Raw genomic sequence first — 10267 nt, 5'->3', positions numbered from 1 at the left:
CAACATTTATCCCATGTCTCCTGTAAATCTGAAGGAAGCCTTTCGTCCCATGCTGTACCCCGCTCCCAGAGGCTCTGGAACATGACCTTCGCCGTGATGGTAATGGGCGAGAGAAAGCCAAATGGGTCAAAAATGCGCGCCGAGGCCTGTAATACGAATCGCTTCGTGTCCTCCCGACTTGCCAAAAATCCAATCAGGGCGGTCATCTCAAAAACGAATTCGTCTGTGTCAGGCCTCCACTCTACACCGAGAATCTTTGTGGGGCCTAGCTCCGGTAGAGTTTTTTGGGCGCTTTCAGGCTCGGCAAACGATGCAATCAGTTCTGGGTAGTTTGATCGCCATTTTCTGAGGTTCATACCTGCAGCCTTGAGTATAGACTGCGATTCCCTGATTATGCACTCTGCCTCTTCTACACTGTCGGCACCAGTAACCAAGTCGTCTACATACAGGTTGTCACTCAGGATCTTAGCGGTGCGAGGAAATTTCTCCTGTACCGTTTTGAGATGATGGCTTAAGGTAGCTGCGAGGAGGAACGGGCTACATGTAACGCCGAATGGCACCCTTGTCATGCGGTACTCTTTGATTGGAGGGAGTACGTCGCCCTGCCTTGGTGTACTTTGATACCACAAAAAGCGGACAGCGTCGCGTTCACTCTCTGCAAGCTCGATTTGAAGGAAAGCCTTTTCTATATCGGACATTATGGCCACATTATGAACTCGGAATCCAATCAGAATGTCCGCTAGGTTTGGATTTAGGTTAGGTCCTGCGAAGAGGACGTCGTTGTGTGACAGCTTTCTCACCGCTTTGGAGGAGGCATCGAATACGACTCTCAACTTGGTAGTTTCGCTACCAGGCCGGACAACACCTCGGTGTGGCATGTAGTAAATGGGCCCCAGCGGGGACTCACCTAGTTCGTTCGCTTCCTCGGCGTGTCCAGTTTGCAGGTAGTTCCTGATTACCTGATCGTAGTCTATAATGGTTTCTTCATGTCGCAGCAGCTTCGCCGTTAAGGAGTGAAGTCTGTGCGATGCTATGCTCTTGTTGTCTGTTAAGTCTGACGCGTTTTCTTTCCATGGGAGAGCTACTTGGTATCTACCGTTCTTCTGGGTGATGGTTTCTTCAAAGGCCCGAAGAACGCTGTCGTCTTTGGTGGTCAGCTGTGCATCGTCGACGATCCCAAGGTGCTCCAGATCCCAGAATGACTTCAGTTGACGAGAAATTTCGTCGGGTGCTGTGGTCACACCTACCCGCATCACTCCGGTGCTTGTTAGAAAGGTTGCGACGGACGATGTAGACTCTGTGCCATGCAATGTCCATCCAAACGCAGTCTCCATGGCCACGAGCTTCTCACCGAGGCGCTTGACATTTCCTGTTGCTATATCCCAGTAGTGATCCGCCCCGATAAGCAGCTCAACTCCAACACCAGGGTGGTAGCCGTCAGGCAAGGTGTGAGCAAGCTGGAGGTCTTGTTCACGAGCGATGCTAGCCGTGGAGTCGTCAGGTGGTGGGAGGAGGTCTCCGCAGATCTCGGGCACCTCTAATGCTTCGATCCGGACTCTGGTGTTGTTGCGCCAGTTTCGCAGCCAGCATTCTACACGATTACACCTTCTTTCTTCAGACGGTCTCTCGCTTCCGAAGGCGTAGATAGCTAGCTTCTCCCCTCCTATGACGCGAAGATTGAGGCGCCGGGAAACCTCCTGTCGTACAAATGTTCTCTGGCTGCCACCATCAAGCAGCATTCTCATCAGAGCACTCTTGTGCTGGCCTTCCGCATGCGCTCGTGCAGTCTGTAGAAGCACGCGGGTCTTTCCCAGTACTGGTCCCACCTGAAGCGATGATTGTACTGCTGTCTCTGCTGGTGCAGCATCTCCGATTGAAGGAGGGCGTGTCAGTCTTTGATTGAGCTCGCAGACGCCAGTTGCGTGTCGTCCAGAGCATTTGGCACACTTCAGCCACCTTGCAGTTCTACACTCAGCGGCACGGTGCTTCTTTTTCGCACACTTGTAACAACGCCTCTCTCTTGACATCAACTCATTCTTCTTGGCCATGGGCACGGGGGCGACACAGTTCGCTGGTTGATGCCCTTCTGCACCACAAAATGCACATTGCGCCTCGCCATCTGTTACGCTGAGGACAGACGCCGATGGGTTTTGAGGACGAGCGTCCCCTTTGATAGGTGCTTTCTGTCTGATAGCGGCGTCCTGGTGCCCATGGCGTAGTGCACTCTGGGCTCTCTCTCTGCTCTCGACCTCCTCTCTTATGAAATCGAGGAAACCGAGAAGCTCGTCTTGGGGCGTTTCACGTGAGGCGGCCTTCCGTCGGAAGTACGCCAAGCAAAGCTCAGTTGGGATGCTTTTGCGAAGGACGGTGAGAAGCAGCGCGCCGTAGGTGCTCGACGACACTCCCAGCGCCTCTAGACTTCGGACTCCGGAGCGGATTTCGTCGTAGAGGGTCCTCAGCCTTTCGATGTCCCGCAGATCATGCACTGGGCGGACGTCAAGCAAGCGCGACATGTGGTCCTCAATTATTACGTCCTCCTTCCCAAATCTCTCAATGAGGGTCTTCACTGCGATGTCATAATTTCTATCGCTGATCGGCAACCCCTCTATGGCAGCGGCGGCTTTTCCAGTTAAGTAACTTGTTAGGTACTGGAACTTGGCTATTGCAGGCAGGGTACTGTTCTTGTGTATAGTCGATTCAAATTGGTTCCAAAATTTCTGCCACGAGCGCAGGTCCCCGCTGAATTTTGCGATTTCCAACTTGGGTAACTTGGTGGTTGCTGATAGTGGGTGGGATGTCGCAGGTGGGACGGAACCAATGTGGTATACTTCCTGCTCTTATGCGTCGCCTGTCACTGACGGAGTTGTTGACCGGCTCTCGTTGGCATTCTGACTCCTGAGAGCTCTCTTGATCTTTGTTTTTATGGAGCAGATCTTCCCCGTGTATGCAGCGCAAGCTTCTAATTCTGCATCTAATTCTTGAAGATCTTCTTTTCGATGCTCTCGTTAACAGATTCCAATTCATCTGCTTGTTCAAGGAGAAGGTCGAGGCGTTCCTCAAGCTCACCGACTTTGATGGTTGGCGATTGCAGCAGGTCGCTGGCCGCTGCGATGATTTTCTCGATTGCTTGTCGCAGGGCAGCTTGCTTCTTCTGTAGTCGTTCCATGGCGCTTTCGATGTCAGCAGGCGAAGTATTCCCGGGTTTCGGCACAAAAAATGTAAATGAATGCTCGCGCCTTTGGGCTAACTCTAATTGCTGTCGCTCTTGGACGACTCCGCTAACTTCTGCTGCGTGTTAACTAAGGTGGACGGCGTCGGCCGTGCACGCAGGAGCCTCGAAGGAAGGAACTTCACTCGTTGGGATCCGTTTCGAGACTGGTTTATTTACAAAAGATATTGAAGAAAGGAGAAGGGAAAGGGAGAAGAAACACAAAGTCCACGTTCTCTTTTGGCCGCGCCGAGGCCTTCGTCCTTGTCGGGGGCGCCCGCGCCTCGCACTGAGTGGGCGGTTCGCCGAAAAGGCGGTGGAACGGATCAGGTTGTTGGTAGATGCGCCGGCCGGCACGTGCTGCAGTGGGGCGCCTCTCGTCCGTTCGCCGGCTCCCTCTTTCTCTTGTGTCGTCGGTCTCCCAACCACAGGTGCAACAATGTTAGCTGCTCGTTTGCGACTTTCAACAACGCATTCTGACTTTTTTTCGTATATACGGTACGTGTTGCTAATTTCCGTGAGTTCGTTGGTCAGAATGAAAATCGTATCAAGCGATCCGCGGGCACATTCAAGATAGGCTGAGCACGTCACCACTCCGACCAATTAAAGCGAGCCAGATGCCATATCCGGGCACATGGTATTGGCAGCAGCTGCCGTAAAACATCGCATATGCATTAGAGAGCACACGCATAAAATAAAGCTTTGCTCCGGGACCCTTGTTACTTCCAGAGTGCGGTCAAATCCTGAGAATGCTCCGCTGCGGCGGCTTAGAGGTTAGGGCGATCGGCCACACTGAGTTGGGAGAACCAAGTTCCATGCCGGCAGCAAGTGGCGCGTTTCAATGGCGCCGAAATGGAAGGACGCGCGTTTGCTGCGTAATGCTAGTGCACGCTAAAAGCCCCGGGCGCTCGAAATTATCCGTAGCCCTCATCTACAGCGTTTCTCAAAGGCAGAGTCGCATTGCGGCGTCAAACCACACAAACCAAACCAAAGCAGTCCTGAGAGGTTTGGAAGCATACATGCATTTAAGAGGAAGCTTTAGCACGGGTGCTCTAATCTAAATACATGTAAAAGGAGAATTCGTTTTTCTGAGCAACCACAGCACCGAATTTCGCGAGGTTTGTTGCATTTAAAAAAAATATTTTAAATCTAGTGACTGTTGGTTTCGAATTTTCGATTTAGGTCATCAATTTTTTATTAAAAAGTGGCAAAAATCAAACCTCTTCAGAAAACGAAACTATGGACGCCCGTGTATACCGCGCGTGTTCTGCTAGTGTGTTCTCTTCCGTTGTCTCCGTCTTTATTTGCGGTCAATATGGCATGCAGTAAACACCAACTAGGCCAAACTGAAGTTCTTCCGAAACTATCAAGTTTACAATGCTGTAACTCAGCAAAGAAAAATTCTGTAACAATCACGTGAATTGCATCTAATTGTACATCTAAAGTGGACAAAATTGATATTTTACACATGAATTAAAAAAAGTAATATGTAAATACAGCTTTTGCGGAACCCTTGTACACAACGTAAGAAATTGACGTATGATGTCAAATGAAATATCAAATTGGTCCGATTTTAATGATCCATTCGATACTGTTTTTAGAACCGCGATATCTGCCCTTGATGCAGAACCATTGATTTATAAAATTATTCCTTGTATTTTTTTTCACTCTTTCTAATTTCTGAAAATATCTTTAACAAGATTGAGGCCCTAAATTGAAATTCCGCTTCCAACAGCCACTAGAATGTAACCTTCTCTGTCAAATGCAACAAATTTCTTTAAAACCGGTCCAGGGGTTATCTCATAAAACCTTTTTGCGTTTTACCTGTATTTGAACAGGCTGCGTCGGAATTGGTCCCGAGGTGAAGTTTCCTATTAACGGGGATCGTTACAACTGAAAGAGCAATGGTTCAGTGGGCGTACGCAGAAACTACATGACACGCTGCAGTGAGCGAAGTGCCCCTTCCCGCAACGCCGTCGCCGCGCGCTCAGTCGCTACGAGCATGCTGAAATGTGCTTCACAACAAAGCAAGCACCGCTCGCTCGTGAGCTTTAGCAGACGACACGAAGCCCCGCCTCCAGGCCTCCGCACCTGCGCCAGCGCCACGTGGCTTCTACGCGCGGTGGCGCTGCGCTGTATTCGTATTAAAGCGCATGATAGGCCACGCGCGGCGCGGTTATAATAAGGGTGAACGACCCTGTACATCGCCTAGCACCACGGGCTGCCACGGTTTCCACTATGTCCGTTACCGGCCAATTGTGGAAGACCGCAGCCGCCCCCAGAAACATGGGCGTAGTACTGACAAACAAAGAACTTAGCAGCCGAGCGTCTTCGCTCTAGGCGGGCAGCGTCCTTAGTCCACGTGGGGCCTGACCTGTTCGGTGCACGCTATCAACCAGCATTAGCTGGTCCTAAGCCCCGAGCCTAAAAAGTTAGTCCAACAAAGAAAGTTCCACTTAACAATTATTCTCTTAACAGCCAATGATTTCACGCAATAAATTAACAGATGAAGGTTTTATTTACTGAATTGCCCACGTATGTATCATTTGATTGTACTTATGAGAAAAATAAGAACAGTCAGTACTGAAAACGGTGTTGCATAATGCAACAAAAGTGCATGACGGCAGTCTGACGCACTGCTACGTTCACGTTTGGGGCCTTTCTCGCCGTATATAAGCAGGAGATTTAAGTAGGGCGAACGTCACTCACGTTAAATCTAGTCAGTATGTCTTTGAATACAATATTGTACTTCTCCTTGAAAACCTGTAAGACAAAGACAAACTATCATCAAGACCATAAAAAGAACACAGATCGTGTTTCGTTCTCTACACTCGAGTGTTCTGTAAAGAGATATGTCATTTCCTAAATTGAAATAAAATGAACCGTGCAGGGTTACATCAGATGTATTGTGTTATTCTACTAATATACTAGCACTCCAGCACGAATAAATGTTGATGATTAGTAGTAATAGTAATGTAACGTTATTAAATCCTATTCACAGGTGCAACACTCATGAACCCGATATATACTTGCTAAATTGAACTTTTATATTAAATCGTGAGCGCTCTAAATACCTAGGCAATAAATTTTCCGATGATTTCAAGTGGTCTTCACGCGCATTAACGGACACGGATGATCTAAACCGAAGCAATGTCCTTGATAGACGTCATATGAGGTGCGATCTTGTACGCGTTGCAAAATAAATCGGAGACGGTCCGTTACACCGAGCCGCACACGATTGGTCAACTTGAACCGTAAGGAACGCCAAGACGTTAATTGTGATGTGAGTCGTGACGTGTTGCTGCTGTCAATCATTCCATGTCGTCTGCTATCGGAGGAACGCAAAGGAACGATAGCCGAGTCCGTCCGATTCGATAGAACGGATTAGAACGGCTACCAGAAGGCTTGGATTGGATTAAAACGTAAGCGCTTGGGGCAGTTAGCATCCTTCTTATCAGGTTCAATCCAATTCAGCACTCCCAACAGTTGGAGAAAATGGCTTTTGCTTTCTCTGCCGTGCCTTTTCGTGTCGCCTGTGTGGCTGCTGCAGTCGCACAGAAACCACGATTCGAGGTAGACGATGCATTTGAAGAGTTGACAGAAGAAGAGTTCCGGCAGTATTTTCGTCTGTCCAAACGAACAGTGCTTAGCTTGTGCGACGAGCTTGACCCTCTCATTGGATGCCAGCGAGCCAGTGGCCTTTCCATAGAAAGGAAGGTGTTGTGCGCGCTGCGATTCTTCGGCACCGGAAGCTTCCAGAGGAGCGTTGGTCGCGAGGAGCACATAGGCATGGCACAGCCGGCCGTGAGCAGCACCATTCACGAGGTGACGGAGGCCATCATTTCCGTGTCTGCCGGGAGAAAGTCGGTGGACTTTCCATTCACACCAGCTGCCAAGGATGAGGCAAAGGCGGTGCTGGTGCGACGCGGTGCCATTCCAGGCGTGCTAGCGTGCGTCGACGGCACGTTGATCGCCATTATGAAGCCAGAGGGATTCAGCCCGGCCGACACGGTGAGCTTCATGTCGAGAAAGGGTTATTACGCCCTAAACGTCATGATCGTAAGTACAGTTGGAATGTTTGACTTCAAACTGTAGTCGCCATTTTTACTCGCCCATAGTAGCAATTCTTCAGTTTATTGCCCTAGCTGGCCTAACTAGTAATGTAACGATTAAAAGAGGGCTTGAGGGGAACTATGTACGAGCTCGTTGAATTCTGACATGTCAGCGGTAATGATGATGAGTGCCATGTGTTTGTGTGCATAAGCCGCCTGCCGTTTCAAAACTGTGTTTTCGTTCTGGCGTGCATACACAAATGAGTTGTGCATTTTGGAGGTGTTAAGGAAAATGGGCAGCAGTCGTAGCAGAAATGGATACACTGTAGGGAAGGTACGATGGAAGCATTTTTAACACGAAAGTACTTACATCCATTGCATGGGCTCACTGTGGCATGTATGGGTGCTCTTGTGCAATATCGAGCCTCAAGTTTTCATTTAGTTATCAATTAGTGCAAGCCATAGGCGTGCGCACAAATGGGGGCGCATTGCCCGTCCCCAATCGCAAGACCCTGTGCACGCCTATGGCTGAAACAGTGTAGCCACTTGTACCAGCGTACATGTATGTGTTCTCTTCTGCATATGAATGGCAAAAGGGATTTCGAGCACATCTGTAGCGCTCTATTGTATTGCTCCCCATTGCAGGTATGCAACGTGGAACTTCGCATTCCTGTTGTGGAACGCCAGTTCCCTGGTTCGTGCCACGACTCTTGGGTGTGGCAGCACAATCCACTGCGTGCACGCCTAGCCCCACAACTGCAGCCTGGCGAGTACCTGCTTGGTTAGTATTTGTAATGCTCACCCCTAACTGTCATTGTTTTGTAACAGGAGACTCAGGATATCCCCTCGAGCCATGGCTGCTTGTTCCAGTACCTGGCAGTCATGCCGGAACCACCTCTGAAGGCCACTACAACCGGGAGCACGCATTCATGCGCAATGTTGTGAAACGATGTATCGGGGTGTTGAAAAGCAAGTTCCGCTGCTTGCAGCACTTTCGGACACTGCTATACAGCCCCGACAGAGCAGCGCGAATCATTTATGCATGCGTTGCTCTCCATAACATTGCCTTGGACGCGGGCGACTTGAAATTGGACGATTATGGTGAGGAAGTGCCACCAGCTGAGGAGCCAGAGGAGCCAGGAGACATCCAGGTGCTGGCACCGCACGACATGTTCCTCAGAAGAATGCAGCAGCGCTGCGCCGTTTTCAGCCTTTTCTGAAGGACACAGGAATGGTGAGTTTTCCAAATACATAATTTATTTATACAAATGGCAGTGCCCCTAGGCTATCGAAGGGCTGTGTTTGTGCAGTGGAAAGTACATTTAAAAATTTGTATACAAATCAGGTGCACCTCCATACAGACGGTCAATATTGGAAATCCACACATCCGACTGATTATAATAATTTAAACACAAACGAAGTAATGTTATACAAAGAATGCTTTAAACAGATTGCCACAGCCGTGGACTCGGATGTAATTATACCCTCTTCACTGGGCAAGAGTCTCCAAAGCTGCCACTTATTAACAGTAGTATTCGTGAAGCAGTCGTAAGGCAATGCTTCATGACCCTTCATCTGTGAAGAACTGCATTTGCTGCTGCTCCCAAGCTAGCATTGTTTTGTGCAATATGCACATCACAACATGCTTCTTTCCTCGTGAAACATTAGTAATGCTATGCTACAACAGCTTATATGTGTGGTGTGCACCCTATAATATAACATTACGCTCGTCACATCATGTCCAAATGGGTAGAGGTAAATTACCGTAAAAGCGCAAAAGCAGAGAAGTCAACTTTATCACACGCTATGATGACAATTACATCACAAACCTTGTAGTACAACATGCTACAGGTAGCAAAGCATGTGAGAACATTGCAACATCAGCATCACACAATTGATTTTCACCACAGCACATAAAACTTAGAGTTACAATTACGTCACCTTGCAAGAAAATATGACTTTGACAGGTATGTCCGTTCCCTTGTCAGTGTTATGAGTCACTAACTGGAAGCGTTCATATCTCGACAGCAATTGTAGTGCGATGCTAAACAACATGTGAACCATAATTGTAAAAAAGGTGAGTGTACTTGCCAGCTGTGATGAAACATAAGTTAGATACCTGAAAAATTGGCTATACAATCTCACAGCACGCAGAAAGTGTCACACGTGAAACTTATTATTGTAATAACTCACTTGGAACGAAGACTAGAGGAAACCAATCACCCGCGTGGTGCAATCATGACGGCCATTTTTCTTTGTGAAACTATGCAACTTAAAGAGTGAGTAGTTTGGTGCTCTGAAAAGAGACCACAATGTAGTTGTTGCACCTTAACCTCACTGTGGCCAAAATGAAAATATCACAGTGCAAACACTATGCGGTAACGCTTCATAACGAGCGCAGTAAGCTACAACACACGGTGAGGCAGCATGAATATCATTACAAAACCCATATACCGAAATCGACAACTATCTGTAATGATTCCAGCGTGAATGACTCGGCGCCGTTGAAATGCGTAAATAAAAAAGCACGCTGGCGTTGCAGTTGGACAAGCATAAATAGAAAGAGGCAAATGCTACAGAACAATAATGAGTGCACGCATTTCGCCTTCGTCCAAAATATCCTCCTGTATTACTCATACAAGGAAACTTTAACTCTAAAATTCAAACAATAAATAAATCAAGTAAACGGAACTCATGAAACACAATAAATGAATAAAATAATATTGAAGAAGTGAAAAATAATACTGCCAATACAATAATTTCTTTCTTGTTGCAGGTGCGCACACGCCACGGCCATGCGCCATGGCGCGCACCTGCTCCAGGATTCCCTGTTGAGCCGCTGCCGTCCTCTCTGTCGCGACAGCGAGGCGGGTGGTGTACTCTTCGCTCCTCCGCAACACCTGGAATGAATAATCGTGGTGGAACTGTTCGCATGAGTTGCTAATTACTCGCAACCAGCTCAATGTTGGAAGCTGCTGTTGTCAAGAATTGCAACGTTCACAACGAT

General features: G+C 48.3%; 1 protein-coding gene across 1 annotated transcript; it reads left to right on the top strand.

Annotated features, from left to right (window-relative positions):
- The first annotated feature begins 6703 nt into the window (after positions 1-6703).
- On the top strand, positions 6704-8480 carry LOC139047896 (putative nuclease HARBI1). The gene is made up of 3 exons (XM_070522073.1): positions 6704-7219; positions 7906-8041; positions 8089-8480. Exons 1-3 carry the CDS (start codon positions 6704-6706, stop codon positions 8478-8480), a joined length of 1044 nt encoding a protein of 347 aa, XP_070378174.1.
- The last annotated feature ends 1787 nt before the right edge of the window (positions 8481-10267 follow it).

The sequence above is a fragment of the Dermacentor albipictus genome, chromosome 7 (assembly GCF_038994185.2).
Source record: "Dermacentor albipictus isolate Rhodes 1998 colony chromosome 7, USDA_Dalb.pri_finalv2, whole genome shotgun sequence".
In the NCBI taxonomy this organism is placed as follows: Eukaryota; Metazoa; Arthropoda; class Arachnida; order Ixodida; family Ixodidae; genus Dermacentor; species Dermacentor albipictus.
This window is presented reverse-complemented; position numbering and strand designations above follow the sequence as displayed.

Coding starts and splice junctions, on each gene's coding strand:
- LOC139047896 (XM_070522073.1), top strand. CDS start 6,704: ATGGCTTTTGCTTTCTCTGCCGTGCCTTTTCGTGTCGCCTGTGTGGCT. Junction 7,220..7,905: donor GATTCAGCCCGGCCGACACG/GTGAGCTTCATG, acceptor TCCCCATTGCAG/GTATGCAACGTGGAACTTCG. Junction 8,042..8,088: donor GCCTGGCGAGTACCTGCTTG/GTTAGTATTTGT, acceptor GTTTTGTAACAG/GAGACTCAGGATATCCCCTC.